The sequence below is a fragment of the Lactuca saligna genome, chromosome 4 (genome assembly GCF_052625555.1).
Source record: "Lactuca saligna cultivar CGN05327 chromosome 4, ASM5262555v1, whole genome shotgun sequence".
NCBI lineage: Eukaryota > Viridiplantae > Streptophyta > Magnoliopsida > Asterales > Asteraceae > Lactuca > Lactuca saligna.
This window is the reverse complement of record NC_136420.1, coordinates 88,993,548-89,010,826: the sequence shown is the minus strand read 5'-3', so window position 1 is coordinate 89,010,826 and position 17,279 is coordinate 88,993,548. Positions and strand designations below refer to the sequence as shown.

Below are 17,279 nucleotides of genomic sequence, written 5' to 3'. Positions count from 1 at the left end.
ATGAGATCCAGCAATCCCTCACCTCATTCACATGAACATGCGAAAGGTGATTTAGTCATCTTTCCAAGAATACAAGACTCACATGTATCATCTGACCTTACACCAAATGAGTCCAACATTCCATCCTTTTGGAGTTGGCAAATGCGTTTCTTGTTGACATGTCCAAGAAGACAATCCCACAAGCATGCTTTGTCTAAACCATCAGATGAATAAATTTACAACACACTATTTTCTAAATTGTCTACAACCATCATATTTTCATACACGCCATCACAAGGTAATGCTTAAAAACAAAATACACCATTATAATAAGCATGAATATAACCATTCTCATTATCAAAAAGAATATCTAAAACCTTGTGTACATAAACCATGCAATTAAATAATATTTCTTGTCATTTCCGACGAGTAGCAAAAATTATTTAAATCTAAGCTTAACCAACTACTAAGCACTAAAGAATAAACACCAATCTTGGTAACAGGCGATGATCTCCTATTGCCCATAATTAGGTTCATCTTCCCATGCTCCACATTTTCACTTCTTTTTAGTCCTTGCAAGTCAGAGCAAAAGTGAAAACCAGACCCTGTATCATGAACCCAAGAATTCGAATGTGATGAGTTTTTAGATAGAATAGTGTAAATACATGCTGAGGTTGGCTTAACCTTGCCTTCCTTTATGTCTTGCAAGTTCTTGGTGCAGTTTCTCTTCTAATGCCCCTTGTCATGACAGTAAAAGCAAGTAGCTTCCTTTGGATCAGAGGCAGGGGAGCTTCAGAACTAGATTTGCCTTTAGGGAAATTACTTGATGACTCGGCTAGTGACTTTCCCTTCTAGTTTCGTTTTAAGGGAGCTTTCCTCTTCTCCCCTTTCCCTTGCCCTATGGCTAAAACATGAGCAGCAATAACAACAAGAGTGGAGGCAATACTCTTTCCCATCAACCCACTCTTGGCGGTTCTCAGCAAGCTTTGGAGTTGATTCAATGTGATTTCCTCCTTGTTTAGATGATAAGTCATAACAAACTGATCATAATAGATAGGAAAATAGTGCAAGACTATATTAATAGCCAATTCCTCATCGAAGTTAACATTGAGCTTCAACAGACGTTCTAAATAATGTTGCATGTGTTGTAAGTGGGTCGTGATGGACTCTCTGTCCTTCATTTTACTAGTTATGAGTGAGTTAACTATTTCATAGCTTTCTTGTCGGGCTCGTTGATGGTACTTCTCCATAACGTCCTTGAACATATCATAAGGCCAATAGTCCTCATAGAACCTTTGTAGTTCGGGAGTCATAGTAGCCACCATGATGAATGCCACTTTCGTAGCATCATTGAGGTGTCTCCTATATTCAGCGATCTCTTTGGGAGTAGATTTTGTTTCATCAATCTCGTTCAGCTCCTTTTCGAGAACATATTCCTTGTCCTTGAAGCACAAGGCCATTTTGATGTTACGAATCCAATCAGTAAAGTCGGAACCATCAAAAGTGATCTTCGATAAAATGCTCAAGAGCGAGAAGTGGTTGGAGTTGTTGTTGGAGGAACCCGAAGCATTGTTTGAAGTTGACATCTAAAATGAAAAACGATAAGATTTTATTAGATAATAAAATCCTTAATATAACACCCAAATGAAATATTAAGGCTAGGATCCAACTAAATAATTCACAATTCAGAAGATGGATGCCATAATCTAATTGGAAATGATTTAAAGGTAGGTAATAACGATTTACCAATTTCACCATCATGAAAAATGAAATTTAAGTGAATTGATTTTTAAATGAAATTCCTAAATCTTTTGAGATTCATTGAACTATTCAACGGTTTCACACCCACGAACCAGGAGGACAGAAACATCCAGGGGCGGATAACATCATTTTATAGTATCACAACAATTGAATATGAATGAAACATAGAAACCAAACAGCATACATTAAGAGATACCAACATACAATATTAACATATTGTACTTGTTCATCAATTAAACAAAAGTGACATAAATTAAGAAATTTCGAAGTCCAGCAAATTCGGTTCTTAGGTACCTGCTTACTGGTTCCTTGAAAATACAAGTCATTTTGAAAATCATCAACATTGAATGTTGGTGAGCTCATAAACATGTTTGTATGAAAAGATTTGTAACATCCTTGTTTGTAATAGTTTGTATGACTCTAGAAAATACGATATTTTCTATAAAAATGTTTTGTAAGTCTCGTTCTAAAATTGTGAATATATGCATGTATGTCCTTTTTTTTCTTTTGTTTAAAATTGTAAAGAATATGTTCCTAGAAAATCCAATATTTTCTTTTGTATGAAAATTGTGGTCTTAAAACCTAGAGCGGGAGTGGAAAACAATAGTGTACCGAGAGTAAATATGCAGTTTTATTTTTTTTAAAATTGGTGAAGTATAAGCTTCCGGTAAATCAAGATAGTATTGTTAATTCCTAAGTGAGTTATTATAACGGTGCTTGATGTGACTGTTATGCATGTACGATGTTCTTCAGGCATCGAAATAGGTAAGATGTTTGTCACCCTAGACGGGCCCGTCTAACTGTAGCGAATAGCTCAGGTGTGGGGGTATCAATCCCCATATAGATCTATACACAACGATCTCGCTCTCCCTCTAGTAAACTCTAGTTATAAAGCAGGACTTATAATGTACACTAGGTAGGTTCGGAGAAGACACTGTCTTACTAAGTGTTAATGGATTTACACGAACTTTGACTCCCATTATTGAATAATGAAAATGACATTACTAGTGTAAATTTATGACTGAAGTTTTATGACACATGTTTTACAGCTTTTATGACATTCAGCTTAATACCCATGCTTTAAAAACTTCATGATAGGCAGATTATGACAAACAAAATTTTCTGTTATGAATTTTGTTTTGTATACCATTTTGATTAAATTATTTATAATAATTTTTATAAATAATATTTAGTGAACATGTCTAATTGTAACATATGTTATGAAAATAGCATAATAGTTCCGGTTTTCAAGCCATCAAAATAGTAACAACATAGTTACGACTATTTTACTAATAACATTATTTTTAGCAAAATATCAAGCTTTGTAGTTTGTTTAATACTCCATAACCGGTTTAAAAGTTTTTTAACAAAAAATATTTTATTGTGTTTTGACTCTAGTAAGTCACCATTTTTACAAAACACATATAGTAACCTTGAGATCTATTATCTTCAAATATTTGTGTAAAGTATAAGGGTTAAAAATGCACATGTCCAAGAATTAAACATGTTTGATCATAACACTCATATTTTCCCCACTTTTAGTGCTAAGATCACGACCGCAAAACTTTTATAACACAAAGATGTTATCAACATTTACTTTATGATTTTAGCACATGTTAAGAACCTTTTTACTCAAGAACTTATTCCATTTTCAACCCATAACTATGATGCATGCATTTATCCACAGGTTAAATGAGACTTGACTTATATTCTCCTCACGAAAAGTATGAAAAACACAAAAATATGGGGGTATGAGCTCACCTTGGTCTTTTTTCGTGATTTGTTGGAAGGAAACTGAAGAGATTTTGAGCCTAGCCTTGCACAACTTGAAGAGTTCTCGAAAAATGAAGTGTTCTAAAGATCATACACGAAAATGGGTGTGTAAATGGAATGATGTTAGCACTAACATGTATATAAGAACTAGAGTTTTACAAGGAACTTACCCAAAATTCCTAGGACCTCTTGAAGATGTATCCTCCCTTGAAGTGGCTCACGAAATCATGTTAGAAAAAGAGAGAGTTTGGTAGAATGGGTTGCAAATGATTTTTGTGAGGGTGAGGGGGAGGGTTCGACCGATCTCTCTCTCTCTCTATCTATCTATCTATCTTATATGGGGGGGTGGACTCTTCCTTGATACGTGGTGGTCATTAGTTCATGCACAGATACATGATAGATAATAGCCTTGAGATTTGTGGGGTAATTGTGAGGTGGCAAGCTTTTTGAGTTTTTTTTTTTTTTGTTATTTTTTTCCACTTCCAACTGAAAATCCATAAGGTTTTTGGCCCTGATGGCTCTTTCATGGGAGTTTTTGGTTTTAGGGTGGCAGAAAACACCCTATCTCCTTAATTTGCGGTTTTCGAAGAATGTATGGGCTTTTGGGCTTAATTTGGCTCAATATAAGGGTTTTTGGTCCAATAAGGCCCAAAAAAAGGGTTTTCATCCTAGGGTGTTTGTTCCGTGAATTATCGGGCCAAGGCCTAAAATTGATTGGGTTTATCTATTGGATCAAGTTTCTGGGCTTGCAAGAGGCTTTTTTGACTTGCTTCAGAATGTATGCACGTATGTATTCAAATAACATTGTAGTTTGAATTTCACTAATTTGATGTTGCAAGGTTACATAGAGGAAATTTTTGTACATGAATCACCATCTTAACCCTAAATTTGCTAGTTGTGACATCATTCCCTTATTAGAGGGAATTTCATCTCGAAATTCGTTCTAAAGCAGCTTTCACGAAGTAGGGAAGAGATGTGGTTACTGCATCATTTGGTCTCCACGTTCCCAGGTGTACTCAAGTCCTCGCTTGACACTCCAGTGGACCTTTACAATGGGAATGCGACTTTGCTTTGTTCGTTTCACTTCTGTATCCATAATTTCAGTTGGTTCCTCAACGAAAATGGAGAGTTTCGTTCACCTCAATTTCATCAAGTGGGACAACGAGAGTCTTGTCAGATAAGCATTTCTTCAGTTTTGACACATGAAAGACAAGATGTACATTGCTAAGTTCTGGTGGTAACTGCAACATGTAAGCCACCGGACCAATCTTGGCGAGGATTTCTAATGGTCTGATGTATCTTGGGTTCAGCTTTCCCTACTTGCCAAAACATATAATCCCTTTCCAAGGAGATACTTTTACAGCACGCGATCACCCACTTGAAATTCCAAAGGCTTTCGACTTTTATCCGCGTAGCTCTTTTGACTACCCCTGGACGCTTTTAATCTTTCCCTAATCTAGACGATCTTCTCAGTTGTTTCTATGATGATTTTAGGACCAGTTAGAGTGTTGTTGGATACCAGTCCCTTTGCCAATTATGTGTCTCCTACCTCCACCCAACAGAGAGGTGATCTGCATTTTCGTCCATATAGGGCCTCGAAGGGAGTGACCTTGATGCTCGTGTGATAGCTATTGTTGTACGAGAATTCAATCAGTGGCAAGTGGACATTCCATGCCTTGCCGAAGTCTATCACACTGGCCCTTAACATATCTTCCAAGGTTTGGATGGTCTTCTCACTCTGTCTATCTATCTGGGGATGGTAGGCGGTGCTCATATCGAGCTGGGTTCCCAAGGATATCTGGAGTAATTGCCTAAATCATGATGTAAATCTGCTATCTTTGTCTGAGATAATAGATTTTGGCATGCCATGCAGTCTAACAACCTCCTTTATGTAGATCCATGTGACAACCGTCAAATTCTGGTCAATCCAAAGTCAATTAAAGTCAACAAGTCAAACCGGTCAGCTCAACTAACCCTTGTGTACTTGGACTTACGTTCAGTATTTACTAAACAACCCACTATTCTAATAAGAGAACATAAATCGAAAAGTACATACAACTAGATCTCTTTAACCTAAAAACTGTAGTACGTGGCGAGCCAAACCGATAAAACAATGTTGCATACTCATCAGGAGTATGTAAGATCCTAAAACAAGGTTTAACAGTGTTCACAAACCTTGCCTTGCGAAGCTAGACACTCACAAATGCCACACTCAGAACCTCTCTCAATCGTGTTCACTCTATCTCTCTCTATGTCAAATCTCTCCTAAATCTCTCCAAGTATGTGAAATCTCTCTCAAATATCTCTCTGTATGAGAAATCTCTCTGAGAATGTCAAATCTCTCCCAAATCTCTCCAAGTATGTGAAATCTCTCTCAAATATCTCTCTGTATTAGAAATCTCTCCAAGAATGTCAAATCTCTCCCAAATCCCTCTAAGTATGTGAAAACTCTCTCAAATATCTCTCTGTATGAGAAATCTCTCCAAGAATGTCAAATCTCTCCCAAATCTCTCCAAGTATGTGAAATCTCTCTCAAATATCTCTCTGTATGAGAAATCTCTCCGAGAATGTCAAATCTCTCCCAAATCTCTCCAAGTATGTGAAATCTCTCTCAAATATCTCTCTGTATTAGAAATCTCTCCAAGAATGTCAAATCTCTCCCAAATCCCTCTAAGTATGTGAAAACTCTCTCAAATATCTCTCTGTATGAGAAATCTCTCCAAGAATGTCAAATCTCTCCCAAATCTCTCCAAGTATGTGAAATCTCTCTCAAATATCTCTCTGTATTAGAAATCTCTCCAAGAATGTCAAATCTCTCCCAAATCCCTCTAAGTATGTGAAAACTCTCTCAAATATCTCTTTGTATGAGAAATCTCTTCAAGAATGTCAAATCTCTCCCAAATCTCTCCAAGTGTGAGAAATCTCTCCCAAATCTCTCTCAAAAGTTTCCCGTAACTTTTTGGAATCATTCGGGTCATTCCGACCCTTAACCGTATCAAAAACGGCTTGAAACGGGGCGAAAACGAGAAAAATAGGTTTTAGGAACCGAAACCGGAGTGAGAGGCCTCTTAGGACCAGAGACCGAGCCTCTGGTGGCTAAGAGACCAGAGACCGAGCCTCTGGTTGCTAAGAGACCAGAGACCGAGCCTCTGCCTCTATCGCTTCACGCTCTGCTCCTCTCGGTCTCTGTTCGCTACTCCGCCTCTCTGTTCGCTGTCTCGCGCCCTCTGTTCTCTCCTTCCCCCTCTCGGTTCCTTCCCTCCTTCTTCTTCCCTCTCGGTTCTGCCTCCCTCTCTCTCTCGGTTCAGCACCAGAAGGCCGAGCCTCGGCCAGATTTCGCATTTTTGTCACTTTTAGCCCATTTTTGATATTTTTAACATTTTATGCTCGTTTTTCGTGATTTTAAAGCGGGATTTTCTCCAGAAATTATATTTTAACATTATAAACTCTAAATATTCATAATTTAAACATATTTTGATGAAAATCATTATTTAAATAATAAAAATCAAATGGGTGAATTATTAAAGGTGGAGTGTTGACTTTGCTTTATCCAAAGTCACAAGCAACCACCTCACACCCACTCTTTGACTAACCACACCTCTCCACCTTACCTAGGTCACATCAATGTCTTTTCCACTCAATTATCCCTCTTCCCACGTTTTTGAGGGCTGATTATTCATCCTCTCTCCTCACTTCTCTCATTTGCTCTCATTTCACAAGAAGATCAAACTCTTTCCTCTCTCACTTTCTCTCTCTAGAAATCCGAGATTCAAGGGCTGATCTTGAGTTTTTCCTCCACATTTGGTAAGCATAATCCATTCTCTTTATGATTATCTCATTTATTTCCACTCAAATCATGGATATCTTAGGCGAACTCTCTCATAATTGTGTTAGATCTTCGAATCTTCAAGTGATTCTTCAAGTGTTCTTGGGTTGAACACTTATCTTCTTCAACACTTACCTACTGAAATCACTCAAGGTGAGTTCATACCCCTACATTTTCATGTTTTCTCAAGTTTTCAGGGGGGGGGGGGGGGGATACAAGTTAAAACACTAGGAACATAACTAAATTTTTCTAACAGCCTTCATCAGAAAAGTTCAACTCCATTCACGGACTGTTTTGGGCATCTTAAACATTTTTGTTTTCAAAACTGTACAAGGTGCAAATAGTTCAAGTTTTTAGCTTTAAAATGGCTACTTGCACATCTCCATACGATTTTTCTACAATTTATGGTGATTTTTACAAAACTGCCTATCATTTCAAACAACAATCCGGACCAGTCTGTGATTATGGACTTTTTCACCCAAGTTAGAGGTCATTATAAATTGTGATAAAAATTATGAGCAAACTAGACACATTTTGTGAACTCTCAGAATTTACGGATCTAGTTTTCGACTTCGTATGATTTTTCTATGATTTTTCCAAAACAGGGAAGAATTGCTAAATTTTGCCAACAGTATGTAAATATCATAACACTTTGTATTATGTTGAGCAAAGTGTATAATCATAAGTTCTAATATTTGAATGTGTTTCCTTGCTAGTTTATCATTATGAACTGAAAATAAGACATTCATATTAAATATTATTCATTCATTTTGGAACACGTACTATTAAACTATAAAAAGTATAGTTTGATAAATTCACAACACTAATACATTTCCATGAAAGAATTCATACATATTACATACATTTTAGATAAACTATAATAGGTATAGTTTATGATACATCACTCTACGCACTCGTACAAGAAGGGTACATTCATACAAGAAATATTTATATTCACACACATTTCACGTAAACTTGTTATCCTATATTGTGAGTTTCTCTATTTTTTTTTCTCTCTCTCTCTCTCTCTCTCTCTCTCTCCCCGTACGTCCGAGTGCGGGATATAATTCCTGGTAGTTATAATCAGAATCTCCTTGAGGGAGAACGTGATACTTGTATATAGATCTATATTGGGATTGACACCCCACACCTTGCTGCTAGCTACAGTTGGACCTGCAGGTCTACGGGTGACAAATGTCATTTTATTTTTCGCGACACTGAGAACGTCGTGGCAGGTTCACATAGTCATAGTATGATTATAACGGCTCACATAGGGAACAATCCATAAGTTTACGGGATTTTATTTTTAAAACCTAAATGAGTTTTATGTCGATTTAAAATCACCTTTTATCTCTATGGGTACAAATACAAAGTGCCGGGTCTCTATACAAAGTTATTATGATATTAAAACTATACTTCCTCTAGAATTGTTAGACTTCAACTATAGTCGCTGAGCGTATATGTTTGAGTCATATAAGAATTTAGTCTTGATTGGCCTAGAATTGGTGGTGCCCGCCTCATCTCCTGTTCCTCGTTGGGTTGTGGACCTAGGGCAGACCCACTATATTCAACGTTTTATCTAATTTAACCCTTTATATAACTTTTATACGCTGGACGATTATAGAGGAACTCTACGGGTTACTCTAGGGTTCATTAATGCATCATGTAGGATTATTTCTAATCACACTTAACTAAGAAAATATTGGATTTTCTGGAAATCAAACTCTATCGATTTTACAAGGAAAAACGGGTTCTACTTCAAACAAAACTCTTATGAACTCACCAACCTTTGTGTTGACACTTTTTAAAACTACTTGTATTCTCAGGAAATCAGTGAAACAGGAAAACTTCATCGCTTTGAGGATGGGACGCTAAACCGTCAACAATTTATTTTGTCATCATAATGTAATTGCTTTTGAAACATATAAACATATACTTTGGTGTAACTTTTGCAATTATATATATGGTGGTTGTTTTTACTTTGAGCACTATTATACACGTTGTTGTGATACTGTACATGAAGTCCTCCACCCCCAGACGTTTCCGCCATCCTTGGTTTGGGGGTGTGACAGATTGGTATCAGAGCATTGTTTATAGTGAACTAAGTATATCGAACCACATAAGATATACAAACTATAAATGCATTGGGACTAAGGTCTCTGATTTTAAGATTTCAAAACCACTATACCTTTAAGAATAAATAACTTTTGTTAAAAGTATACATGCATGCATACATACTAAGGTCAGCATCATTTTAGGACAAAACAAAAGTAATGATTGTTGGATATCATAGGTAAGTCTGGGGATGTATGATCAGTCTTGGGAATGGCATAGCCTGATCAACTATGCTGGTCCGAGGAGTGATTAGCATATGCCCAAGAATGGTTGTGATGTGGCAACAAGTCTAAAAACTTACCAACACTACCACAATGAAATACCATAGCGGTATTTTGGCATTATTAAAATTTCATCTGCGAGAACTAAATAGATCTTTATCAATAGGTCAATAGTTGCTTAGTGGATACATTAAAATTTTATGTATCCAGGACGTCATAGACTTAGAATCTGTGGATCTTTGCTCTACTTCCTGTTCTCGTTGGATTGGGGATTTAGAGTTAGGGTCGCTTATTCGAAGGTCTATCTTGTCCCGAATACATATAATTAGTATGCACTAAACAATTTGTTGAAGTACCTGATAAAGATCATCGTATAATTAGCTAATTAGTACGTTTGCTTAGTTATTTCTTATATCCCCATTTCTCGCGAAGATATCATGGCTGGATTCCATCCACACGACGACCCGTACTACCCTAACCGCGACAATACCAAATGGCTCGGAGAGGAGCCAGAGAATGATTTCCCAACCCCTGGAAATGGTCACCAAACTGAAGGCTATGCTGATGGTTCTGACTCTGACTCTGAAGTGGAGAACTTAACCCCGATGACTCTTGTTCCCAATCCTAACCCTTGTTCAACTTTTCAAGGCCCGACGCCTCCTTGGATAGAGTGCTTGGAAACCTGGAGCGAAGAACAAGACCAACATACATCGTTTAATAGAGAACGAAGCTTCTACAACATAAACGAAGGAAGCTCAGCAGATAGGATTTTTCCAATCCTGGTCCATAGAGTTGCCCGAAATGAGATTCAGGGTAGAACAACTCTCTATAGTATCGCATAGGTTGATAGAAATGCAAGAATACATACGATCCGCACCAATCGCCTTGAGGACACTCGTGAAAAATCTAAAAGGACCACAAAACCTACTAACTCGTGAAGTTCATTCATATGGACTTCCTTTATGAAATATATATAAGAAATTCTTAAATCAAAGAATAATGCAGAAAAAAAAAAATCAAAATCTATAACAACTGACTTGTCTTTACTAGTAGAAACTTACCATCTGATCATTTTTCTTTTTACAAACTCGTGACAGAACGATGCCACCAAGGAAAAGACCCAGACCTTCGGGCAGCACAGCGCCACCACCTCCGACGCCACCTCCCCAGTTTGATCCCGAAATGTTCCAAGCTGCAGTAACAGCAGCCGTGGTAGCTGCAATGTCACAAATTGGCACAAATAGCACTGGTGGTGCTGGATCTGGAGCCACAAACCCTAACCACGGGGATAGTGCAGGACGCACAAGGGAATGCACTTACAAGGACTTCATAAATGGCAAACCCGATTCCTTCGATGGAAGTGGAGGTGTCCTCGCACTAATTCAATGGTTCGAGAGGACCGAAGCAATCTTTGAGATTTGTGCTTGCCCCGAAGCGAGCAAAGTCAAGTACGCGACATTCACCTTCATCGGAAGAGCTCTCACTTGGTGGAACGACAAAGTTAAGTCGCTTACGCTTGCAGTGGCTAACTCGTTAAGTTGGGAGGACTTAAAGAAGATGATGTTGAAGGAATATTGCCCAAGAGGTGAAGTGCAAAAGCTGGAGCAAGAACTATGGAATCTCAGAATGGCAGGCTCCGACCTTACAACTTACACCAACCGATTTTGTGATCTAGCACTCCTTTGTCCCGCTATGGTCACCCCGGAAGACAAAAAGTTGGAGCGTTACCTCTGGGGATTGTCCCCCGAAATTCAAGATAGCGTGCTCGCCTCAAGACCAACTACCTTCGACAGCGCTAAGGAGTTAGCACAACAACTCATTGACCATCATGCCCACCATGACACTATGACAACCACCCTTACCCAAGCAAGAGGAGGGAACAACGAAAGAAAGTTTTGGGACAACAAGAAGGACCAATCAACCCAAGGCCTCGCTAAGAAGCAACAGATCCTTGCTGTTCATGCTGCCACAACCCTCACCACGCCAACTCCCATGAAACCATACGCTGGAACACTTCCAAAATGCAACAAGTGTAACTTCCATCACACTGGGGCTTGCCGAAAGATGCATTGCAAAAACTGCGACAGAGAGGGGCACACTGCTCGTTTCTGTAAGGCACCAGCACGACCCATCAACCAGGTACCCGACTCTGGAGTAAGCCCAACCTGTTACGAGTGTGGAGAAACGGGACACTTTAAAAGGGAATGCCCAAGGACAAGAGATGCTGGTGGTGGCGGGAGGATGTTTGCAATCACCGAGGGAGAAACCACTCCGGAACCACTCGCAAATATCAGTACGTGTTTCTAACATCGACATTTAAATCCCGAATTTCTTTATATGCTAAATCTAGCATCGATTAAAGCATGCATAGTAGTAATCATGTGGCATCGGGCAAGTTATTCCTCACCATAATCAAATTCTTGTACTACGAAAAGTTATCCCCATCTTTCCTCTAAATTCCTGGATCCCCATTCGAAGTGCAAATTTCGGGACGAAATTCCCTTTAACGGGGGGATGATGTGACAACCGTCAAATTCTGGTCAATCCAAAGTCAAATAAAGTCAACAAGTCAAACCGGTCAGCTCAACTAACCCTTGTGTACTTGGACTTACGTTCAGTATTTACTAAACAACCCACTACTAATAAGAGAACATAAATCAAAACGTACGTACAACTAGATCTCTTTAACCTAAAAACTTTAGTACGTGGCGAGCCAAACCGATAAAACAATGTTGCATACTCATCAGGAGTGTGTAAGATCCTAAAATAAGGTTTAACAGTGTTCACAAACCTTGCCTTGCGAAGCTAGACACTCACAAATGCCACACTCGGAACCTCTCTCAATCGTGTTCACTCTATCTCTCTCTATGTCAAATCTCTCCCAAATCTCTCCAAGTATGTGAAATCTCTCTCAAATATCTCTCTGTATGAGAAATCTCTCCGAGAATGTCAAATCTCTCCCAAATCTCTCCAAGTATGTGAAATCTCTCTCAAATATCTCTCTGTATTAGAAATCTCTCCAAGAATGTCAAATCTCTCCCAAATCCCTCTACGTATGTGAAAACTCTCTCAAATATCTCTCTGTATGAGAAATCTCTCCAAGAATGTCAAATCTCTCCCAAATCTCTCCAAGTATGTGAAATCTCTCTCAAATATCTCTCTGTATGAGAAATCTCTCCGAGAATGTCAAATCTCTCCCAAATCTCTCCAAGTATGTGAAATCTCTCTCAAATATCTCTCTGTATTAGAAATCTCTCCAAGAATGTTAAATCTCTCCCAAATCCCTCTAAGTATGTGAAAACTCTCTCAAATATCTCTCTGTATGAGAAATCTCTCCAAGAATGTCAAATCTCTCCCAAATCTCTCCAAGTATGTGAAATCTCTCTCAAATATCTCTCTGTATTAGAAATCTCTCCAAGAATGTCAAATCTCTCCCAAATCCCTCTAAGTATGTGAAAACTCTCTCAAATATCTCTTTGTATGAGAAATCTCTTCAAGAATGTCAAATCTCTCCCAAATCTCTCCAAGTGTGAGAAATCTCTCCCAAATCTCTCTCAAAAGTTTCCCGTAACTTTTTGGAATCATTCGGGTCATTCCGACCCTTAACCGTATCAAAAACGGCTTGAAACGGGGCGAAAACGAGAAAAATAGGCTTTAGGAACCGAAACCGGAGTGAGAGGCCTCTTAGGACCAGAGACCGAGCCTCTGGTGGCTAAGAGACCAGAGACCGAGCCTCTGGTGGCTAAGAGACCAGAGACCGAGCCTCTGCCTCTGTCGCTTCACGCTCTGCTCCTCTCGGTCTCTGTTCGCTACTCCGCCTCTCTGTTCGCTGTCTCGCGTCCTCTGTTCTCTCCTTCCCCCTCTCGGTTCCTTCCCTCCTTCTTCTTCCCTCTCGGTTCTGCCTCCCTCTCTCTCTCGGTTCAGCACCAGAAGGCCGAGCCTCGGCCAGATTTCGCATTTTTGTCACTTTTAGCCCATTTTTGATATTTTTAACATTTTAAGCCCGTTTTTCGTGATTTTAAAGCGGGATTTTCTCCAGAAATTATATTTTAACATTATAAACTCTAAATATTCATAATTTAAACATATTTTGATGAAAATCATTATTTAAATAATAAAAATCAAATGGGTGAATTATTAAAGGTAGAGTGTTGACTTTGCCTTATCCAAAGTCACAAGCAACCACCTCACACCCACTCTTTGACTAACCACACCTCTCCACCTTACCTAGGTCACATCAATGTCTTTTCCACTCAATTATCCCTCTTCCCACGTTTTTGAGGGCTGATTATTCATCCTCTCTCCTCACTTCTCTCATTTGCTTTCATTTCACAAGAAGATCAAACTCTTTCCTCTCTCACTTTCTCTCTCTAGAAATCCGAGATTCAAGGGCTGATCTTGAGTTTTTCCTCCACATTTGGTAAGCATAATCCATTCTCTTTATGATTATCTCATTTATTTCCACTCAAATCATGGATATCTTAGGCGAACTCTCTCATAATTGTGTTAGATCTTCGAATCTTCAAGTGATTCTTCAAGTGTTCTTGGGTTGAACACTTATCTTCTTCAACACTTACCTACTGAAATCACTCAAGGTGAGTTCATACCCCTACATTTTCATGTTTTCTCAAGTTTTCAGGGGGGGGGGGGGGGGGGGGAATACAAGTTAAAACACTAGGAACATAACTAAATTTTTCTAACAGCCTTCATCAGAAAAGTTCAACTCCATTCACGGACTGTTTTGGGCATCTTAAACATTTTTGTTTTCAAAACTGTACAAGGTGCAAATAGTTCAAGTTTTTAGCTTTAAAATGGCTACTTGCACATCTCCATACGATTTTTCTACAATTTATGGTGATTTTTACAAAACTACCTATCATTTCAAACAACAATCCGGACCAGTCTGTGATTATGGACTTTTTCACCCATGTTAGAGGTCATTATAAATTGTGATAAACATTATGAGCAAACTAGACACATTTTGTGAACTCTCAGAATTTACGGATCTAGTTTTCGACTTCGTATGATTTTTCTATGATTTTTCCAAAACAGGGAAGAATTGCTAAATTTTGCCAACAGCATGTAAATATCATAACACTTTGTATTATGTTGAGCAAAGTGTATAATCATAAGTTCTAATATTTGAATGTGTTTCCTTGCTAGTTTATCATTATGAACTGAAACTAAGACATTCATATTAAATATTATTCATTCATTTTGGAACACGTACTATTAAACTATAAAAAGTATAGTTTGATAAATTCACAACACTAATACATTTCCATGAAAGAATTCATACATATTACATACATTTTAGATAAACTATAATAGGTATAGTTTATGATACATCACTCTACGCACTCGTACAAGAAGGGTACATTCATACAAGAAATATTTATATTCACACACATTTCACGTAAACTTGTTATCCTATATTGTGAGTTTCTCTATTTTTTTTCTCTCTCTCTCTCTCTCTCTCTCTCTCTCTCCCCGTACGTCCGAGTGCGGGATATAATTCCTGGTAGTTATAATCAGAATCTCCTTGAAGGAGAACGTGATACTTGTATATAGATCTATATTGGGATTGACACCCCACACCTTGCTGCTAGCTACAGTTGGACCTGCAGGTCTACGGGTGACAAATGTCATTTTATTTTTCGCGACACTGAGAACGTCGTGGCAGGTTCACATAGTCATAGTATGATTATAACGGCTCACATAGGGAACAATCCATAAGTTTACGGGATTTTATTTTTAAAACCTAAATGAGTTTTATGTCGATTTAAAATCACCTTTTATCTCTATGGGTACAAATACAAAGTGCCGGGTCTCTATACAAAGTTATTATGATATTAAAACTATACTTCCTCTAGAATTGTTAGACTTCAACTATAGTCGCTGAGCGTATATGTTTGAGTCATATAAGAATTTAGTCTTGATTGGCCTAGAATTGGTGGTGCCCGCCTCATCTCCTGTTCCTCGTTGGGTTGTGGACCTAGGGCAGACCCACTATATTCAACGTTTTATCTAATTTAACCCTTTATATAACTTTTATACGCTGGACGATTATAGAGGAACTCTACGGGTTACTCTAGGGTTCATTAATGCATCATGTAGGATTATTTCTAATCACACTTAACTAAGAAAATATTGGATTTTCTGGAAATCAAACTCTATCGATTTTACAAGGAAAAACGGGTTCTACTTCAAACAAAACTCTTATGAACTCACCAACCTTTGTGTTGACACTTTTTAAAACTACTTGTATTCTCAGGAAATCAGTGAAACAGGAAAACTTCATCGCTTTGAGGATGGGACGCTAAACCGTCAACAATTTATTTTGTCATCATAATGTAATTGCTTTTGAAACATATAAACATATACTTTGGTGTAACTTTTGCAATTATATATATGGTGGTTGTTTTTACTTTGAGCACTATTATACACGTTGTTGTGATACTGTACATGAAGTCCTCCACCCCCAGACATTTCCGCCATCCTTGGTTTGGGGGTGTGACAATCCAGGTCAGCTTTTCCATTTATATGTTTCCTTTATTGGCAGGAAATGGGCGGATTTAGTCAACCGATCGACAATCACCCAGATGGCATCTAGTATGTCTGACGTCTTGGGCAATTTGGTTATAAAATCCATTGTTATTCGCTCCTATTTCTACTATGGTATCTCCAATTTTTGTAGGAGGCCCGAGGGATTTTGATACTCTACCTTAACTTTGGCGTAAGTTAGGCACTTTCCCACATAGGTAGTAATTTCGACTTTCATATTTGGCCACCAATAATGTTGTTTGAGATCCAAATACATTTTTTCGGAACCTGGTTGGACGGGGTACTTGTTCTTGTGTGCTTCATTCATGAACACATCTTTGAACCCACCAAATTTTAGGGTCCAGATCCTGTCCATAAGGTAGTAGGCTCCATCCTCTTTGATTGTATGATTCTTGTCCATCCCACGCAAGGCTTCAATTGCGATGTTTCCCGGCTTCAAGGCTTACAGTTGAGCCTCCTTAATCTGTGAAGACAAATGGGAGTGGATGGTTATTGTTAGTGTTCTTACTCGGCAACCCGATTACTCTTTCCGGCTTAGGGTATCAGCCACCACATTAGCTTTGCTCGAATGGTAATGGAACTCACATTCATAATTATTCAGCAGCTCAACCCATCACCGTTGTCTCATATTTAGTTCCTTCTGGTTTAGGATATGTTGGAGGCTTTTGTGATCCGTGAAGATGGCACGCTTTGTACCGTAGAGGTAGTTCCTCTAAATCTTTAGTGCAAACACGACTGCTCCTAACTCCAATTCATGTGTGGCATAGTTCACATCATGGGTTTTTGGTTGCCTTGACGCATAGGCTATAACTTTTCCGCACTGCATAAGTACACAACCTAACCCTTGATTCTATGTGTTGCAATAAACCACAAATTCTTCTGTTCCTTCGAGGAGAGACAAGACAAGGGCATTGCATAAAGCTTGTTTGAAATTTTGGAAAGCAGCCTCTTGTTTCCTCTCCCAGATAAAGGGTACAACCTTTTGAGGTAAAGCGGTGAGTGGCTTGGCAATCTTGGAGAAATTCTGTATGAACCTCTGG

At 38.4% G+C, this 17,279-nt stretch overlaps 1 protein-coding gene across 1 annotated transcript; it reads right to left on the bottom strand.

The window, feature by feature from the left end:
• Window positions 1-830: 830 nt before the first annotated feature.
• LOC145039873 (uncharacterized) lies at window positions 831-4,763 on the bottom strand. The gene is made up of 2 exons (XM_078987876.1): window positions 4,653-4,763; window positions 831-1,565 (listed from the first exon to the last, which is right to left on the bottom strand). The coding sequence occupies exons 1-2, from the start codon at window positions 4,761-4,763 to the stop codon at window positions 831-833; spliced, it is 846 nt and encodes a 281-aa protein (XP_078844002.1).
• Window positions 4,764-17,279: the final 12,516 nt, after the last annotated feature.